This window comes from Myotis myotis, unplaced genomic scaffold (assembly GCF_014108235.1).
Source record: "Myotis myotis isolate mMyoMyo1 unplaced genomic scaffold, mMyoMyo1.p scaffold_m19_p_3, whole genome shotgun sequence".
NCBI lineage: Eukaryota > Metazoa > Chordata > Mammalia > Chiroptera > Vespertilionidae > Myotis > Myotis myotis.
In genome coordinates this window covers 213,410,708-213,430,814 of record NW_023416335.1, presented here as the reverse complement: position 1 = coordinate 213,430,814, position 20,107 = coordinate 213,410,708, and the positions used below count along the sequence as shown (strand labels likewise).

Sequence of the window (20,107 nt, the reverse complement as noted above, 5' to 3'; positions counted from 1 at the left end):
GGCAGAGGCCCCCACCGGTCGCCGGCCCCTGGAAAGAGACCCCAAGGCTCTGAGCGCCAGCTCCGCCCGGAGCTGGGAGCTGCTGGAACCCGGGGCGGTGTGTGCGAGGTGCCTCCAGCGGGCGCGGCCGCGGCACAGGCCTGCGCACAGTAGGTGCTGGCGTCCCAGGCGTGACCCTGGGGCCTAGGACGCACGGAGCAGCACCCACGAAGGGGTGCCCTCGTGAATGTCCATTTTAGTGGGAGACGGTCAGCCCGTCAGGGTGAGGAGGTCCAGGGGGCCAAGAGGGGTCCCCGGACAAAGGGACCACAGGACAGGGGTGCGTGGGAGGTGGGCTGCAGGCCCCAGCTGTCATGAGGTCCTGGCTCCAGCCCCGCTCCCCCATCCCAGCTGCGTGGCCCCCGGACGCCTCGCCCCCTGGAGGCGGCAGCAATGATCCTGTGAGGTGGGTAAGGACTCTGAAGTGACACCTCCATGAGGAGGAGCTGAGGAGACAGGTGCTGTCCCCGCCCCCCACACCCCTGACCTGCCCGGGTCGCAGCGACCAGGGACCCTCCTGGGAGACTTGCTCAGGCAGCGCTGGCTGTGGCTCCGGGAGCCAAGTTGAAGGAAGGCCAGCCTCTGAGGGTCCGCTTGTTACTGCCCCTGGCCTGGCCCCACCTCACTGAGGGGGGCCCTGGTGGGCGGGACTCTGGTGGGCGGGGCCTTAGTGGACGGGGTCCTGGTGGGCGGGGCCCTGGCAGAGGGGGCTGATGGGCAGGGCTCCTCCTGTTGTGAGCCCTGTGCTCATGAAGGCCTCCTCCTCTCTTCTAGCCGGATGTGTCCCCTGGGTTTCGGGGGGTGGGGGGGCCATGCAGGAGCGGCCTGAACTGCCTTCCTGGCACAGGGACACCTGAGAGGAGGAGTGGGTGCAGCTGGTCCTGCCTCCCCGCCCTGTTTGTACCCAGGGCTGCTCGCCCAGGTGCGCCCCAGCACGAGGCCTGCCCAGCGTGGGCACTGGCCCCCTGGCAAGGGAGGGGCGCCCGGGGGCCGTGGCGGCCCTAGGCCTGCACTCCCCCCTTCCCCTCCCTCTCAGGACAAGCTGGGCTGCATGTCGGGGGCTGGGGGTCCCGTCTGCCCACTGACAGCTCCAGGGGCCGAGGGTCCGGTGAAGTCACATAGGCTCCGCAGGCCCAAGGCCCCGGCGGCCGCGGCTCTGAGGGTCAGTCGTGTACAGAGCTCCCTGAGCGCCCACAGGGGCAGCTGCCCTGCCCGAGCTCGGCCTCCGGGGGTGCCTGGCGGTTTGCCCGACTCTAAAGCCCCGAGTGGGGGACTTGCCCTCGGAAGGGGAGCCCTGACCTCGGCTCTGACCCGTGTCCTGGGACGTGTGTGGGGCCCACAGACCCAGGGGAGACCCTGGGGAGAGGGGGACGGGTGTGGCCGCCGCCTGGCTTCCCTCTGTCTGACGGGGCCCCTGCGCCCCACGAGAGCGAGGGGCAGTGAGGTGCTGCTTTGTCTGCGGGGCCGCACCTGGGCCAGTGGCAGGACCAGGACCCGGCCTGAGGGTGGGGGGCGGGGAGTCACACTGGGGGCCAGGGAGGCCCTGACACTCCCAGGCCAGGCGATGGCCACTCACCTGGGCTGCGTGCCGGGAGCGCCCTTGGGGGCCAGGAAGGTGCGGAGGCTCCTGCCCCATGTCCTCAGGGCCGGCCCAGCCTGGGCGGGGCCCGTCCTCACGGGGCTCTGAGCTCCGTCCTCGCCGGCCACGCCGGCCACGCCTGCCACGGCCCCTCTCCCAGGACACCGCGGCCAGCGAACAAAAGCCATGTGCATCAAAGGGTGTTCTCTTTATTGTCATAATTTAGCTGAATCAACACAAAATCGGAGACTGTAAAACAAGAGGAAAGTGTGTAACAGCGTATCCTCCCGGCCTCTGCCCTCGGCGTCTGCACCCGCTCTTTCCAAGGAACGGGCGCGGGGAGGTGGAGGGGTGCTGGCTGGCGGGGGCGAGGTGTGCTGGGCTGGGGACCCCCCCCCCCGGCTCCCGGAGCCAGGCCAGACCACGGAGCCTGGCGGCTGCTGGGGACCCCGCCCCGTGCGGGGCACCGCCTCCGTGACGGGAAACCCACATCTCGGCCGGCGCCTTCACGCCAGGACACACGTGCCTAAGTGTGTGGTGACCGAAAGGTAAATGAAACGCGGGGCGGGACTTAAATACGCGATTTCCTGTCCTATCTGGAGTCTACGGGGGCGGGAACGGTTGCTATATAGTTGTGTGTTTTTTTAACTTTTAGTAGCATAGACCTAGCATAATACTCCTGTTAATGGCTCGTAGGTAGTATATACTTCACCAGAGACGCGGGAAATGGAGGGGCCTGGCGAGGAGGGCGAGGGAGGGCAAGCCAGGACCGTCCTGCCCTGGCCGGTGTGGCTCAGTGGGTAGAGCGCCGGACTGCGGACCCAAGGGTCCCGGGTTCCATTCCGGTCGAGGGCACGTACCTCAGTTGCAGGCTCCTCCTGGACCGGGCCCTGGTCGGGCGCTTGCAGGAGGCAGCCCATCGATGTGTTCCTCTCACATCGACGTTTCTCTCTCTCCCTCTCTCTTCCACTCTCTCTAAAATCAACGGGGAAATATCCTCGGGTCGGGATTAACCAAAGAAAGGGCTCAGTGGCAAACCAGCCCGTCCCGTCCCGTCGGGGCAGGGGAACCCTCCGAGGGAGGGCCTGGGGGACCGACGCCTGCCGTGCGCCTCGCCCCGACCTCTGCCACGAGCCAGGACTGAGGGGCAGCCGGAGGGGGCGCACGCTGCCCCCCGAGTCTGTGCCTGTGATGGGGAAGAAAAAGGGGCACTGCTCCCCAGAACGGGGGAGACGGAGGATGGTCCATCGGCGGTCCCTGAGACAGGCCGGCGGGAGGGACACGGAAGCCAGCCGGCGCCGAGCCGGGGCCCCCCCACGTGCACCCACGCGCACCGCCCTCCCGCGTGGTCACGCCCTGGCCCTCAGCTCGCTGCCCCCGACCCGGAGCTCCCGCCACGCCCCCCCGGAACCCTCAGGCCCACCCGCCCAGGTCCCGCGCCCAGGGCTGCCACATTCATGGTTAAATAGGATTTCCTACAAATATACAACATATAAAAACTGTTAAATATATAACTTTAGGCTTTGCAAAATACATTTAATGATCTCTTTCAAACAAGGGTTACTTCAGTTTCCTTTCATTGCTTTCTGGAGCTAAATGGTGCATCGATGAGACGGCAGTCCCAGGAGACGCAGCATGCGCGCGGCGAAGACCGAGCCTCCCGCGATCGGTCGGAAATGGAGCGACGAGGCGGGCGACGTGGTTAAAACGGGTTTAGTAGGTCAGTCCGTGTGGCGTGGGGGGCGGCCCGCGGCCGTGTCCCCGCGTGGGGACGGGCCGTCCCGCGGGGCAGCCGGCATCCTCCCCGCGGTGCGGGGGCTCAGGGCGCCCCGCAGTGTTCGTGGGGCGGGGGTCTCGGCCGGGGCCGCCCTCTGCGCGGGGCCGGGGCCGCCAGCATGTCTGTGCCCGTGCCCGTGGGGCCCGGGCCTGGGCGTGGGGGCGAGTCCGCGTTAAAATAGATTTGCTCTTTGGTCTATCGAGTATACTGAAGGGTAAGAAAATAAAAGCGACTCGGACAGTCTGGGCGCCGAGAGGCCCCTGCGGCGCCCAAGAGTCAGTCCTGCCGACCGGCTGTCGGTCTCTGGGCTGCAGCCCCTCCGGCTCCTCCTCCTCCTCCTCCTCCTCCTGCTCTTCCTCCTCTTCCGGGGGCACAGCCAGGGTCTGGCCAGGGAAGGCAGGCGAGGCCAGGCTCGGGGGGACGCGGGCCACCCCCACTGCGTCCCAGGCGGGACTCCTCGTGCAGCCGGACAGGCTCAGCTCAGAAGGCCCGGGACGCGGCCGTCCGTCCGGTCGGGCTGCGGAGAACGGAGGGCGGCCGACGGCAGAGAGGGCGTCGCGGCAGGAGGGCCCCGGCCCAGCGGCCTCTCCAGGGAGCCCAGCCCCTCCGGGCCCTGCGGGGCCTGCGTTTGTCAGGAGACCTGAGGAGGAGAGAAGAGAGTGGTCAGGCCTCCGGACACCACAGGTCCCTGTCGGGAGCAACGGAGCCCAGGAGACACCCCCAAGGCCGCCCGGCAGGGACAGCCCCGCAGCCGCTGCCCGCTGACCCCCAGGACGGACACTGGACAGAGGCCTGAGTGCCGGGGGTGGACACCAGCTCTCAGCAGCCCCCGCCCCCTCGTGTCCTGGTGGGATGCCTCGTGGACGGTGACGACAGGGCACGACCGGCCGGGGTTGGGGGTCTGGGTCCCTCCGCGGGTGTCTCTAGGGGTGTCCCCGGCCGTGCCCCGTACACAGCAGGCGCTGCCTCGTTGCACAGAGAATAGCGGTGGGTGCCTGCGCGTGGACCCGCGGAGCCCCTGGGTGGCCCCAGAGCCGGGGAGTGGGGGGCATGCAGGTCCCTGGTCCATGAGGCCCCAGCACCCCCAGCCACCCCGGATCTCAGAGTCCAGCGAGCGGCTGCCAGGGGGGAACGTGTGTCCCAGGTCAGGGCTCTGGGGCAGCGGAAATACCACCGTCAGAAGGACAGACACAGAAAAGCCACGGGTGACATCTCTGTCCCAGGTCACACTTATTTAACACTTTGCCTGAGCTGCCGGCCCTCCTCACGGGGCCACGTGGACACGGCCACGGAGGCGTCACACCGCCCTGACCCAGGCCCGGCGACGCTCCGGGCTCCTGTCCCAGAGGCGGGGCTGGGACCGTCGGCCGGTGGGGTCCTCCCAGCTTCCTCCCAGCCGGCCGGGCTGCCCGCGCGTTTCCTTATTGGCCTCCGCGAACCTGGGCCGCGCTCCAGGGTGTCGCCTCGGGCGCACCTGGCTTAGCAGGAACCACGCTGCCCTCCGCCAGCTGTGCGGACGCGGCACCTGGAGGCCAGCGTCCGGGGCAGCAGAAGGTGCTACCCGGGCTCCGGGTGAGTGTGGGTAGCACTGACCACGCAGCCCTTGAGGCAGGGGGAGGGGGGGTGGGGGGGGATGGGGGGAGGGAGGAGGCGGGGGGGTGGTGGTGGCGGGGGCGTGGGCAGTACCAGGGCTATTCAGATGCTGCAGAGAGAACCAGACTGGAGTCTCATTATTGGACGCAGGCTGATGGCTGTAAACATATTTATTGTTTAGTAAGTAACTTCGCTACTCTAGGAAAAATCGCGTCTTGAATCTAATGTGGAAACATTATTTTTCTGCCCCAGCCAGTGTGGCTCAGTGGTTGGGCGTCAACCTATGAACTAGGCCAGGGATGGCGAACCTTCGACACGCGTGTGAGAGGTGACACGCGAACTCACTTTTTTGGTTGATTTTTCTTCGTTAAATGGCATTTAAATATATAAAATAAATATCAAAACTATACGTCTTTGTTTTACTCTGGTTGCAAAGATCAAAAAATATCTATATGTGACCCGGCACCAGAGTGAAGTTAGGGTTTTCCAAATGCTGGCACGCCGAGCTCAGAAGGCTCGCCATCACTGAACCAGGAGGCCACGGTCCAATTCCCGGTGGGGGCACAGGCCCGGGTTGCAGACTCGATCCCCAGCGGGGGGCGTGCGGGAGGCAGCCGACCCAGGATTCTCTCTCATCATCGATGCTTCTCTCTGCCTCTCCCTTCCTCCCTGAAATCAATAAAAATGTATTTAGAAAAGGAATAAAACGACTCTCTGCCCTCACCACGGCTCGCTTCCTCTCTGCTCTGAGCTGCCGTCTGAGCCTGACTCCCAGGAGGAGCTGGAAGCCTCTGGGCCAGGCTGGGCCCCGCGAGGACTCTGGGGAGGGCTGGCGCCTGGGTGACGGCCACGCGGCTTCCTCTCCGGGGCAGGAAGCAAAGCATCGTTGGCGCCTGGGGCTGGGTCCCCAACACTAGGATCCCCCACCTGGCACGGGCGAGGCTGCTCCGAGCCCTCAGTTAAAGGAGGCGCCGGAACAGTCCGCGAATCACAGCAAAGGCGTCCCTGAGCCGCGGCCTGTGAGCGGGGGCAGGGCAGGGCCCGCCTGGCTGCCCGCGGTGTGACGTGGGCCATGCTGTGCTGGCATCCCCATAACTGGCCTCCTAGAGCCTCCTGGGGACACCAGCACCCCCCTGCCCCCCACCCCCACCTGTGAGGCCCTGAGCAGAGGGCCCGCCCCATGGCCATGGCCCCGCAAGTGCCCTGCCGAGCCTGGGAGCCGTTTTAGTGGCTGAGTGTTCAGCGCTGTTAGCAGCACAGAAAACGGTGCGCACCACCTGCACGGCCTGGGCAGTGAGGTGCGTTCATGCGTTTTAAATACAGAACCGTGTCTGAGGGGCCTGCCCGGTGCCGGGGCCCGTGAGCCGCCCGCGCTTTGCAGGTCGGTCCTGGGACGGTGCGGCTTCCTCACCCATCAGGGCCCAGGAAGGGTATGGGGGCCGCCGCTCCCTGCAGGGGCTGAGCCGGAGGCTGTGCCCTGATGCCCGCCCCCGGGGGTGGCACCCAGGGGGCCTCACCGCGGGGGCCCTGTGCGGACGCTGTGGCTTCCTGTCCCCTTCCTGCAGGGAGGAGAGGGCGACCCTCGCCCCGTGGGGCTGCACCTGGGACAGGGCCACGGGTGGGGCAGGGGCCTGTGGGCTGGGACGTCCACCTGGGCCGGGCGGGTGACGTGGCCTGGGGGTCGCAGCCTGCGACTCGCACCCTCAGGATGTGTGCTCTGCTGAGTCACCTCCAAGTTTAACGTGTGGGTTCAGGGAAGGTCCCCGCTCCCTTCAACCAGGACAAGCCCCTCCCAGCCTGGCCCGGAGACGCCGGGCGACCCTGAGGTCATGCCCCGTTTCTGTTCTCTCAGTGCTTTGAGGTGACAACCACCTGCCCTGTCACAGAGGGTCCTCCAGACCCACCTGTGCAGGGAGGGCACCCTTCACCCAGCTCCAGCAGGCGGGGGGACCCTGCACCTGGGCCAGGCTCCTGACCCCCGACCCCCTCAGTCAGCACCCAGCAGGCGGGGGACCCTGCATCTCAGCCAGGCATCTGAGCCCTGACCCCCTCAGTCAGCACCCAGCAGGCGGGGGGGCCCTGCACCTCAGCCAGGCTCCTGAGCCCTGACCCCCTCAGTCAGCACCCAGCAGGCAGGGGGACCCTGCACCTCAGCCAGGCTCCTGAGCCCCGACCCCCACGGGTGCCTCAGGTTCTGTCTCCTCTGCAGGCGGGTCTGGGTGGCGGGGCCCAGGCTCAGTCTCAGGGGATCCAGCCCAGGGCGGCCGTGTCCCGCTGGCCCAGCCCTGAGGCCCCTCGGGGTTCACTCTCCCTGCAGTTCCGCCCTGTGCTGACCCCAGGGGAGACAGGTAGCGTCCTCACGCCTCTCAGCCCAGCCAGGTCACCATCAGCTCTGCCGTGGGGCTGCGCCCGCCCCCGGAAATCTCGCTGGCTTCTGGAACCACCCGGCTCGCCAGACAGCGTGTTGACAGGCGCGTCCTCTGTGTCCCCTGGCTGGGCTCCCAGCAGCACCGCCGGCGGCTCATCACTCCTCGCTGCAGCTCCCCGGCCCCCCGGCCCCAGCGGACGCCTGTCCCGAGCTCACAGGCCATCGATGCCACAGGGACCCGGAGGTGACAGCGGGCGGCCGGGGCTCCGCCAGGGCAGCACCGAGCCCGCCCTCTCCTGGGCCGAGCCTGGGCCGGCTTCCCTTCTACCTGGTCGCGTCCTCTAAGGGTCTCCTCCCCTCTAAGGGTCTCCCCTTACCCCCGGGGCCCCAGCCTCTCCCGCCGCCAGAGGCGGTCCGTACGCTGTGCTGCTGCTCAGAGCCCCTCTGCTCCTGCTGGCTCCACTTACTTTCACTTTCATAAGCCGGGAGGCCTGCCCAGAGCACCCGCTGGGCGCTCCGAAGGCCGCTGGGAGTTCACCTGCTCACCTCCCACCTGGCACTTCCCGGCCGCCGACCCCACGCCCCGGGGCGGGGCTGCTGACCCTGGTTAACCCCGTCCAGGTGGGCAGACAGGTGCGAAAGGGCCAGGAGGGATATAGCGGCAGCTTTGCCGGCCATCAAGTCTCTCCCGCAACGACTCTGCTTGGTACTGCAGCGCGAACGCGTCCTTCGAAGACGTGCGTGAACACAGGGCCGAGTCCCAGTAAAACTTTATTTACAAAAACCGGTGGGGGCCGATGTGGCCGCTGGGCTGTGGTTGGCCGACTCTGGTCTGGGCCACCGCTTGTCTGTATGCATGCACCGTGCCGCTGAACGCAAGCGGAGGCTCTTCTCTATTCCTGGCGGGTCTCCTGTAATAAACTGTAATTAGTTTTCAAGGCGTTTCAGCGGATTCTCCAGGGCCCGGGAGGCACCTGCCTGCCTCATCTGCACGCAGTAACGATCCTGTTTCCTCGCACCAAATCCGCACGCGGGTGCCTTTGCCAGATCTCCCCGGAGCGGGCGCAGGGATGACACCTGGTCGCAGGGCGGGGGCGGGGCCTGGCTCCCCGCCCTGTGGGCTCAGGCCTGAGGGGGGCACCTGGTCCCCGAGGCCCCGCCATCTCCCTAGGCTGGCGGCAGGTCCGCTGTGCTCGATGCTGCTGTTTTTCTGAGCAGGGAGACGGGTGTCGCCTGTGACTCTGCGCCTCTCCTGGGTGAGGACGCATTTTTTATTCATCTCCGGGTGGGGTCGGTCCCGCTCCTGACTCTGAAATATTAAAATGCGCTTCCATCTCCCACATAAATCCACAGCGTGGTGGCGTGTTCCGTCCTTAAAGGGCAGCAGGACGCAGCGGGCTGTGATTCTGTGCAGGTTCAGACGGCACAGGACCCATCGCCTCCGCCCCGGGGAGTGCACATTCCAGGGGCGGGGTCCCCCACATTGATCAGCAACCCCCAAACAATGCGGGGTCCGCGGGGCCTCAAGGGCGCTGTGCTGAATGAGGTGACCTTGCCGTGACCTTGTCGACCTTTGGGGGCGCCTCTGGCATCGGCTTCACTCGCCCCAAAGGACCTGGGCAGCGTCCCAGGTTCTGGGAGAGTCGCCCGCACAGTGCGTTTCCGGCTCCCACCGGCTCCCGCCGGCTCCCGCCGGCTCCCGCCGGCTCCCGCCGGGCCTTCCGCTGGCGAACGCGGGGAACACGTCTCTCCTCTTTGGTTGCTTGTGGGAGCCCTCCCCCACATTCAATACACTGGGGCGCAGTGCACCCCTGGGTGATCCGAGACCCCGTGCGGCTGCTGGCCCGTCTTCCGGGAGATTCATTGTCCAGCTCACACAGTCACCACACGTGACGGCGGCGCGAGCGCATCCTGACAGTCCCGCCAGGCGCAGCCATCGACCCCAGGCCTCTCCAAGGCCACGAACGCGTCTTTCTCTGCACGGCCTCTTTCTCCTCGTTTCTTAGGGTGGCTTCTTCGTGGCTGAGATGACTTTCACTCTTTCTCGTTTAGAAATAAGGTTGTTTAAAGGCATGCGCACACTGAGGAGTCCACCTTTCAGGGAACGGAACCTGGGACCCTTCAGTCCACAGGCCGAGGCTCTATCCGTTGAGCCAAACCAGCCAGGACGGCCCCTACAGTCTAACTACTGGACCCATCGTGCAGGCCCGGCCCCTCGGCCACCAAACAGCAGCCCTGCAGGGTGTCCCGGGGGTGCGGCTGCTCCCTGAGCTCTCGGGGCCAGGAGGGTCCACCCTGCATCCCAGCGTCCAGTGTGGAGCCAAGCAGGGGTGTGGGGGTGGGGGGAGGAGGGAGGGGTGTGGTGGGAAAGGGGTGGGGGGAGAGGGCAGAGATGGGTGGGGAAGGGGTGGGGGAGAGGGCAGGGGTGCGGTGAGGAATGGTGGGGGAGGGGAGGGGCACGGCAAGCCCTTGTGCACCCCTGACCTCTCTGGCCTCAGGGACACCCCACCCCACCCCACTGGGACGGGCTCCTCGGCTGGGCGCTTCCTCCGTGGCAGCCTTTCTCGTTTTTGTATAAAGCGACACAGAAACGCTGCTTTAAGGCGAAGCGAGACGGGCGCAGCGCATCCCAGAACAGCCGCGCGGTGATGCCTCCTCTTAGGAAATCGGCCCAAAGTGCCCCCAGAAAGGACGGGGCTGGGCAAACCACGTCTTTACTGTTGTATCTGAGCTCCTTTCTGCCGAGAAAATGAGGGAAGTCACAGCTCGCGATGCTGCTGCTGCCGTGGCCGGCGCGTTGCTGTTCACACGCAGAACCACTAACACGCGGCCGGCACCGCCGTGACGATAGCAACGACGGGAGGAGCACCGGGCGGACTGCGGTCGGAACCGAGAAGCGATCGGCTGCTCGCCGTTCCTGCAGGAAAGGAGCCGGGCGCAGGCCCGTGTCGTTGCCGTGGCGGCCACCGTCGGTCCCCACCACCCACTGCGCCTCCGCCTCCTGCACAGAGGCCTCGGCCCTGGGGGGACGCTGTCTCCAGACCGAGGCCCCCAGCGGAGCCGGGGAGAAGGCCGAGCTGGACACCCGCCTGACGCCAGGGCCCGCGGCCCACGCTCTGTCCCTGCGCCTCCCGCCGGACGGACCACGCGGGTCTCCAGAAAGGGCACCGGTCTGGACACCGATACGCTGACATTTTTTTAAAATTGACTTCAGAGAGGAAGGGAGAGGGAGAGACATAGAAACATCAGTGATGAGAGAGGCACCCCCCAGGTGTGCTGCACAGCCGAGCCCGCTCCCCCGCCAGGGCCCCCAGGACGCCGGCGCCCCTACGCACCGTGGTGGTCTTGATGCGCCCGCCGGGCTGCGTGCAGGTCCAGCCGGAGCGGTTGATGAGCAGGTCGCAGCCTTCGCCCTCCAGGCAGGGCCGCATGTCACACCACTGCTTCGTCTTGATGATCCGCGCTGCGGGGAGAGGAGAGCTGTCAGCCCTGCTGCCCAGACATGGACGCACCCCGCACCCGACTCCGCAGGGCCTCAGGGACGGATCAGCCTGGCGGTGATGCCACCAGCTGCCGGGTGGTGTTTCAGCTCCAAGTTCGGTCACGCACACACAGCACGGCCCCACACTGAGCCCGCAGGGAGAAGCAGGGATGGGGTCCGAGAGGAGCTGGGGAACCGGGTCCAAGTGAGGACAGAACGGGCCCGTCTTCAGGCACCTGCCCCACACCCAGCGCCAACGGCGTGCCCGCACTCAGCGGCCTGCTGCATCCTGCCCCTACCTCAGCCACGGCGCCTGGCCACATGGTGCACACATACACACACAGAAATGCACAACTCACAAAATGCACACGAACAGGCACACACTCATGCACCAGCACATGAAACAGCACACGTGTACATGTGCATACACATGTGTGCATGTACCCTGCACCCATCGCCAGGCGTGCAACCTGGCACTCAGTGGGCAGGTGGGCGTGTTTGCAAAATGAACACAGTGGACCTTGGAGCCAGGGACCACGGGGCGTGCGGAGCCAGCCTGCAGAGGGCGCTACAGGCCACGCTCACACACACGCCTTTTGTTTGCCAAGGAAGCTGGGCTCGCCTGCCCGGCCCACTTCCTGCTGGAGGCTGCGGGAGGCGCAGCGCCGGGCCCCCACGTCCCGGGGACAAAGGGCCTTTCATGCCCACACGTCACAACTTCATTCCTCTGCCCGGGCTCCAGGCAGCTCTTGGCCGGGGCAGAGCGTCCGCGAAGGGCCGGCCGTGCTGAGGGCCTGGGGCAGGGGCTGAGGCCGGGACGGCGGTCACAGCCTGTCCCTGCATCACAGCCACAGGGGCCCCCACGGCAGGTCGGGAGCGTGGGCCCTTCATGCCGTGTCCCCCAGGCCTGTCCCCAGGCCCAGGGAGAGCAGGTGAGTCCAGCCTGGGCCTCTGAGGGGTCAGTGCAGCCCCAGGACTGCCCAGCCTGGCCTCCCCCCAACCTCTTCACCTCACACATGCACATGCGTCCACACAAGCACACGTGTCCACACATGCACACACGTCCATGCACACACATCCACACAGGCACATGCATCTACACCAGTGGTTCTCAACCTTCTGGCCCTTTAATACAGCTCCTCATGTGGTGGCCCAACCATAACATTATTTTCGTTGCGACTTCATCACTGTCATGTTGCTACTGCGATGAATCGTCATGTAAATATCTGATATGCAGGATGGTCTTAGGCGACCCCTGTGAAAGGGTCGTTGGACCGCCAAAGGGGTCGCGACCCACAGGTTGAGAACCGCTGATCTACACACACATGTGCACTCACATGCACACGTCCACACACCACACACATGCACACATTCGCAGGCGTGCACGCACAGGCACTGGCCTGTGGGCTTCCCGGGTGTCCCTAGTGAGGACCCCAGGGGCTCGGGCCCAGCCAGGGGGACCTGGCCCGTTCTGGGCTCCGCGACCCCCTCTGTGAGGACCTGTGGTGGCTCTGGGCCCAGGGGCTCCTTCCTCGGCCCCCAACTCCCCGAACACAGCCGCTGCTGCCGCCCAGACACCTGTGGGCAGCGGGGCTGATGACATGAGCGCCAGGAGGACAGGAGGGGGACACAGAGGGCGGGGCTGCCGAGGGGCGGAGCGGAGGGAGGAGGAGGGCGGAGGGGGAGGCAGCGGCCGCGCCCGCGGGTCTGGGGTCCTGGGACTGGGTCAGGGGACGGCCGAGGAGCGGTGGGCACGACGGACTGTGGGTCCTGGACACGCAGCGGCCCAGGCAGGCTCTGGCCCATCAGCCGAAAGGCCGGTTTGACAAACGGTGGCTGGTGAGGGACAGGTGTGGCAGCCACGGGGTGACCTAAGCGGGAGGGAGGGAGGGGCGCAGGGACGGCTCCTTAAAAGCCAGGGCAGCCCCTCCCCATGGGCCCGGCCACACCCCACTCGGCCACCAGGACAGACTGAAGGAGGTCTGCCAGGCCAGGTGCCCACTGGCCCCCCACAGCCCCCGGCCACGGCCTCACCCTCAGGACCCTCCGGGAGACGAGGGGGACGGGCCTCGCCCTGGCCGCGTTGCTGCGTCAGGATGACGAGGCCGGGCCAGCTCGGTCCTGCCAAGGCCTTTTTCTCCGAGCAGTCGGGCACCTGCCCTGCGCGGGCATCAGCCTGGCCGCTCGCCAGTCTCCGCGGTGACGGGCCAGGCCCTTCGCGGCAGCCAATCCCACAGGAACAGGCCTCGCGGGGTGGTGGTGGGGGAGACATGGGAGCCCCCAGCGCCAGGGCCTGGTGGGACGTCCTGGGAGAACAGGTGTCTGCACACACACCTCACACCGCGCTTCACACCGCACCTTCAACCCCACGCTCTGCGCCCCCCGCCCCCGCCCCCCAGTCCTGCGCCCCCAATCCTGCGCCCCCCACCCTGTGCCCCCCGGCCTCCCCCGTCCTGCGCCCCCTGCCCCACGGCCCCCATCAGCCAGGGGACTCGCTGTGCGAGCCCGCAGGTCCCCCGTGGTGAGCCCCTGTGAGTGTGTGTCTGCTGCACCATCTGCCTGTGAGATTGATGCTGCCGATTTGAATTCTATTGGTTTTGCTTTTGTGTTTGTGTTTAATTTTTAAACCAGCTTCAGTTTACTCCAGTTTGCAGTCTAATGAGGAGTTTGCTATATTCTTGCAACATGACAATAAAACCATTGAGGTCAGTGTGGGGTCCCCTCCCTCAGACCGGGTTCACATGGCCGAGGCGAGGACCGGGCTGCCTGCCCACGGGGCCTGTCGGGAGGGGCTGACCAAGGGGCCTCCACGGGGGCCAGGCTGCACACTGAACGGAATGCTGGGCGGCAGCAGGGGCTCCGAGGGCCTGTCCTCGGCCAGGAGGCCCCCAGGCCCAGCCACAGGGGTTCCAGTGCCCGGGAGTCACCCTGCAGGAGGCCCAGCAGAGACCCAGGGACCAGGACGCAGGCGTGTGCAGGGAGCACGGGCGTGGGGACCAGGACGCAGGCGTGTGCAGGGAGCACGGGTGTGGGGATGTGGACGCAGGTGTGTGCAGGGAACAGGGGTGTGGGGACCAGGATGCAGGTGTGTGCAAGGAACAGGGGTGTGGGGACCAGGATGCAGGCGTGTGCAGGGAACAGGGGTGTGGGGACCAGGACGCAGGCGTGTGCAGGGAACAGGGGTGTGGGGACCAGGACGCAGGCGTGTGCAGGGAACAGGGGTGTGGGGACCAGGACGCAGGCGTGTGCAGGGAACAGGGGTGTGGGGACCAGGACGCAGGCGTGTGCAGGGAGCATGGGCGTGGGGACCAGGACGCAGGCGTGTGCAGGGAGCACGGGTTGGTGTAGCTGCCCGCTGTCCCTTTGGTCCTCCCGACGCCCTCACCCCCCAAATCTAAGGGCCTGGACCTCGGGGTGACCTTGCTGGGCTCGAGCTGGTGGCCTGCTTCCAGGGACAGCCATGTGGCCACGTGCTGCTGACTTGTCTGGACAGATGGACGGGCCCAGCGGCGCGGATGGCGGGCGCTCGGGGACCAGCTGTGCATCGCATGCCCAGGCCTCGCTGCTCACAGACTGCGGGGCTCCCTGCAGAATAAGCTGTTTCTTCGTTTCCATTAACACAGGAATCTGCCTGCTTTACTCAACAACTTGGAAAAGTGAGTCATCCAGATCCGAGCGGCGGGGCTGTGGCGGACGCTGGCATGGCCCGGCACAGCTAGGACCAGGCCTCCACGGCGGGCGGCCCACAGGACCGGCCCCAACCTCCCGGATCTCGCTGTGACGGGGGGGGGGGGGGGGGGAGTGTCAGGCGATGCATGAAAAAGGGGCAGTCGGCACTTAATACGCAGGGCTACATACCGATTATACACCTATGCACATCCCACACAGGTTCACACGCACACACGCACGCATGCACACACGCTCACACACATCACACATGCTGACCCACAGAGTCGCAGCTGGTGGGACACGCCCAGGGTTCCGGAAGAATCTACCGCGTGAGGGTTGAGGCAGGACCCCTGCAGACACCTCTTGAGGTTCAGGAGGCCCTGGCCCCCCACCTTTTTGCTCCAGAAGCTCAGGTACCAGCTCAGACAGAGGCGGTGGGGCCAGGAGGTCAGAGGGCCCCTGGATGTGGGGACCAGGTGCCGTCCTGAGGCGCTGCCCTGGGGACCTGGAGGAATCAGAGGAGCGCACCTTGGACGGGACCAGGACGGTGTGAGGACAGGTGCCGGACGCTGGGGCCCTGGGGGTGCAGGGGGGCTCCATCGCCTGCCCCGCCTGCAGAGTTGGCTGTCACGGGTTCAGGAAAATGCAAACAAACCTAGGACCCTCCCCCCCCCCACCCCCGAGACCCTCTGAGCTCCAGAGAGCCACACAGGAAACATCCATGCTTGGACCCACCCGGTGAGGGTGCCCATGGGACGTGGAGCAGGGCCATCGGGCGGGGGGTGCTGCCACCTTGGAGGCAGCGGGGAGGCCCCCACCCCCAGGGCAGCCCAAGGGTCCGAGGGTCTGGGGGCTCTAGGCCTTGGCTGCAGGAGGCCGTCCGCTCCTCCCCCCAGACCCTGAGACAGGAGGAAGAGGGGCCTGTCCCCCCCCTCCCCCGCCCCGCACGCTGAGCCCTTTCATCATTTTGGAAAAGAAAAATCTGCAAAACCCAGATTACGCCTTCAAATGAGACTGAATCTTCTTCCTACAACTTCTCGGCAGCATAATTGAGTGAGAACAGTCCCGATAATTATTTTTCCTTTAAATAGTTACAGGAGAGCGGATTAATTTCCAGGACGGCCCTCTGATGAGGGTGATTCATTAGCGCGGGAACGGTCCCCCGGCTCGCGGGCCGGGGAGGCCGGGGTGGGTGCTCATCAGAGGGCAGCGCAGCGAGGGGCTCGGCGGCAATCAGCTGAGACGGAGAGAAAGGAAAACAGGCTCCGCGCTACCTGCCTCCTCCCTTCATTAGGAGGAAGGAACGCCGGAGCGGGGAGAAACCACTCCAGTCATTTGTCTTGGGCCAATTTCCACAAATTGACAGAAGCTGCTTAAGCGGGAGAAGAGCGAGGCGGCCGCTGTGTCACGTCCGCGAGGGGAGGGGAGGGAAGGGTCCCCTCCTGGGGGCCCCGGGCTCCGTGCGGGGGTGTGGGGGCGCTCAGCCCTGTGGGGGCCCCAGGAAGGCCACGACTCTGTGGGGAGGACAGACACCCCCTCCTCCACTCAGACAGGGACACCCCTCCGCCCTGGAGGAAGTCCCCTCCCGGTGCCGTGGCCACAGGACTGTGCTGGGGGTCAGTCTCTGGGGTCATGAGTGGTGACTGTCTAGACCAGTGGTCGGCAAACTCATCAGTCAACAGCCAAATAGCAACAGGACAACGATTGAGATTTCTTCTGAGAGCCAAATTTTTTAAACTTAAACCATATAGGTAGGTACATTGTTATTAACTTAATTAGGGTACTCCCAAGGCTTAGGAAGAGCCACACTCAAGGGGCCAAAGAGTCGCATGTGGCTCGAGAGCCGCAGTTTGCCGACCACTGGTCTAGGGAGAGGGGTCCTGCCAGCAGGTGCCTGGAACAGGTCCCTCCATCACCAGCCTCCACCAGGGCACTCGGGGCAGCTCAGGGCTCTGCCTGCCCGTCCGAGGCCCCGTGCCCAGGAGAGCCGCGTCCACTCCCAGGCCCGGCCTGCAGCCTGTCCCTCCCCCAGGCCACGCTCAGGGACAGCGCAGGGGGCCTCCTGCAGCCCTTCTCCTGAGGAGGGGCTCTGTGGGGCGCCCTCGTATTTCCGGGTGGGGGCGGGGTGGGGGCGGGGTGGGGGCGGCGCCCTGGGGGACAGGAGGTGACTGAGGGCTTTGGGGTCTGCAGCCCAGCTGGTGCACGAGGCTGGCCACTAGCTCGCACCCCACAATCCCCTTGTGGGGAAGGGCGTTTCCAACATCAGGCTCTTGGATGGAAACTCATGGAGCTTCGGGAAGCTGGGGCCCAGCGCCAGGTCTGGAAGGTCAGCCACAGGGAGCACCGCCAGGAAGCCCCTCCTCCCTGGGCCCCGCCCCTCCTCCCCGGGCCCCGCCCCTCCCGGGCTGTGGTCCTGCCACCACCTTGCAGCAGGTCACTGCGGGTGGGCGGTGATGCACCTAATTGCATTAATATGGATCAGCCCAACGTCGATGCCGGACAGGAGTGCCGTTTGCAGACTGTGATTCAGTCAATAAAGCTCCCCCACCCCCCTCTGTGGGGACGGTGTCGCATTCCGAGGACGGACGACCTGGGAAGGTCACCCCCAAGCTCCCTCCAGAAGCAGGCGGAGCCGGCCCAGGTCCTGGAGCCCTGCCTGACCCACCGGCCAGCTCTGGGGCGTGAGGCGGGCGGAGCAGGCGCGTGTGCTGCCCTGGGGCGTCCTCCCCGGGTGCGGGGCAAGGAGGGGCACGGATGCCACGCACGCCCTGGTGCCACTGGACTTCCGTCCTGGGTCACAGCAGCCGGGGACGCGGCGGCAGAGAAGGCCAGGGCCCCAAAGTGCGCTGAGCGGGTGCCAAGCTGCCCCAGAGGCTCTGGGCACGAAGGCCGCCGCAGGGGACGGGCCAGCCCTGCCACGCCCACCGCGCCCAGCAGAGCGCCTGCTGCAGTAGCTCCCGTCAAGCCAGGAACACGAGGCTGAACCAGGGCTCTCGCCTCGGCTGCACAGCAGAATCACCTGGGATCTTTTTAAAATCCTGACTTCTGGGCCTCATTCTGGAGGACATGTTCCTCAGAGAACAGAGCATCGGCCTGCAGACCAAAGGGTCCCGGGTTCGATTCCAGTGCAGGGCACGTCCCTTGGTTGCTGGCTGCTCCCAGCCAAGGCCCTGGTCGGGGCACGTGCAGGAGGCAACCAATCTATGTGTTTCTCTCACGTAGAATTTCTCTCTCTGTCTTTCCCTCTCTCTTCCACTCTCCCTAAAAATCAATGGGAAAATAAACTCGGGTGAGGATTAACAAAAAAAATTAAAAATAAGTTAATTTGTTAAAAATGACAATAAACAAACAAACTGCCCAGGGCTGGCCGGCAGGCGTGCGGGGCGGGGGCACACCCGGGGGACTCAGGCTCCAGGGGGGGGTCACTGGAGCCCGAACTCAGTCCTCGCTTGGCCCGTCTTCCCTGCACACAGACCAGGACGCCGGAGCGGATGGACGGACGGACGGCAGTGCCTCCCTCAGGGGCATGATGGGCCCGCTTCCCCACCTGCTACCTGGCAGGAGGGCTCCCAGCTGCCGTCCTGCCACAGAGCCGGGCGCGGGGCCTCCGACCTCGGACACAGCCTGCTGCCCGCGCCTAGGCCCCAGCTACCCACCTGCTCTCTAACCCAGTTCTCTGGTTTGGAAAGAGGCAGAAACGGGGGGGGGGGGGGAGGGGGGTGCTGCCAAGAGGCGCAAAGGGAAGCGGGCGGCAGAGGAAGCAGAGGAAGCAGCAGACACTGGTCAGCGCACTTCAAAGAGGCTCTGTCCTCAGAGCCGGTCGCAGGGACGCGGCTGATGTAAAAGCCGCACCAAAGGCTTCAAGGGGCCGAAGCCGGAGCCGTGGGAAGTTCAGAGGAGGCTGCGGAGAAGGACACGCGGAGAGAGGGACTCGGCTGAGGCCCCGTCCAAGACCCAAGCGAGGACACCTCTGGACAGGGCGCCGTCGGCCTTGGGGGCTGGCTCTGCCCCAAGCTCAGCCCGGAGCACCCGTGCCACCAGCTCCGGCCTTCAGGACAGTTCCACACCCCCACACGCCTGGGCGTCGAGGCTCCGTCCCCCGCCGAGAAAACGCGTCTAAGGGGCGCTCACGGCACGAGCTGAACCTGAGCGTTCCGTTCCCATCGCCCAGGGAGCACCCACACCGCCCGATGCAGCCCCCAATGGCTCTGAACCCCACGTTCAAAGGCAAGTTGGGGAGGGCTCCTGGGGGGATGGGAGGCGGGACCCTCAGAGGTCATGGCCCAGGGGCTGGCCGGCACCCTGGCGTCAGGACACGTGGCCGGGGCTGTGATGAGCCGCGGGAAGCCCTGCCTTCACGGCTGGAGAAGGGGCCGGAGCTGTGGCTCTATACCCAGCCGAGAGCCGACGGCACCCCCTCCAGGCAGCGGTCCCCACCTCTCAGACGGCGCAGACCCCGGGGCTGCTCCAAGGGAACGCTCGGCCACTCCCAGCCACGTCTGCAGCCTCCCGGTGTCTGGTTTATTGTTGCTTCCTGATCTTTCCAGGGAAAGTACTTTCAAGAAAGCGAATAGCACTTTCCTTTGGGTGTGAAAACCAGGTTTCCATTCTCTCCTTCACACTGGTTCCCTCTACCGTCCCGACCCCCTGCCGCACGCACTTCAAAGCTAACGCTAATTTTAAAGGTACATGTAAAAGGGGGAGTGGTGTCACCTGCCAACAGGGAAAGCAGGACAGTTTCCCGCAAGGCCCCTCTCCCCGTGTCCTCGGGGAAGGCCCGGGGCGGAAACAAAGGAAAGGTAGGAACGTCGGCGGGCCCGCCCAGCAGAGGGACGTCCACGGATGGAGGTGCCCACGTTCGCTGAGACGGGCGAATACCACGTGACAACACCTGCCACTTACTGATGTTGTCTCTGGTCCTCGAAGCAGGTGCTGCGCCCACTTTACAGATGAGAAAACGGAGGGTCAGGGAAGTTAAGGGGCTGCTCTGGCGGCACCAGAACGCCGCCCAGAGGCCTCACCGCTCCTGGTTCCGTCCGGCTGCGCGCCGACGGAGAAGGCAGGACGCACGCTGACCCCCTCGGGAGTGGAGGCCACCCCAGGCGACAGGTGATCCCACCCAGCTGCGCATCCTGTGCTTCGCAGTGCAGCACCCGGGGGTCACACACACGCCAGGCTGGGGGCGGGGGGGCCTCTCTGAGAATGCACCTGTTGTCGGGGTCCCCGGCAGAGAGAGCGGGTGCCCCGCGGTGCAGGTTGGAGGGCCCGCGGGACTCAGCCAGGGCCCTCTGTGATGGGGGTTTTCTCTGCTCCTCCTGCCACCACGGAGGGCGGCCCGTCCGCCCAGCTCTGTGCCCCGGAACCTCAGAGGCGATTCAGGAAGTGCGTCCGAATACCCGACCCAGCCCCCCCCCCCCCCCCCCGAGGGACCAGGCGGAGCACAGTGATCCCCGCGTTTCCTGATAAACACGCGGGCGGCGTCTCGGGCCCTAATTCACGGGTGACGAGCAATGACGGCTGACGTAGCGGATGAGGGTGTTCACTCACACGGAGGCGTCAGCGCCGCGGTCCCGCCGTCGGTCACTCAGGTTACAGCCACCA

General features: G+C 65.9%; 1 protein-coding gene across 2 annotated transcripts in view; it reads right to left on the bottom strand.

The window, feature by feature from the left end:
- Positions 1–2,548: 2,548 nt before the first annotated feature.
- The window catches only part of TAFA5 (TAFA chemokine like family member 5), an 88,312-nt gene continuing 70,753 nt past the window's right edge, over positions 2,549–20,107 (bottom strand). For both annotated transcript variants that reach the window (XM_036301641.1, XM_036301642.1), the window contains exons 3-4: positions 10,692–10,819; positions 2,549–4,035 (exon numbers count right to left, since the gene is read on the bottom strand). In XM_036301641.1, coding sequence (XP_036157534.1) covers positions 4,027–4,035; positions 10,692–10,819 — 137 coding nt within the window. In that variant the 3' untranslated portion in view covers positions 2,549–4,026. The remainder of the gene's footprint in view (positions 4,036–10,691; positions 10,820–20,107) is intronic.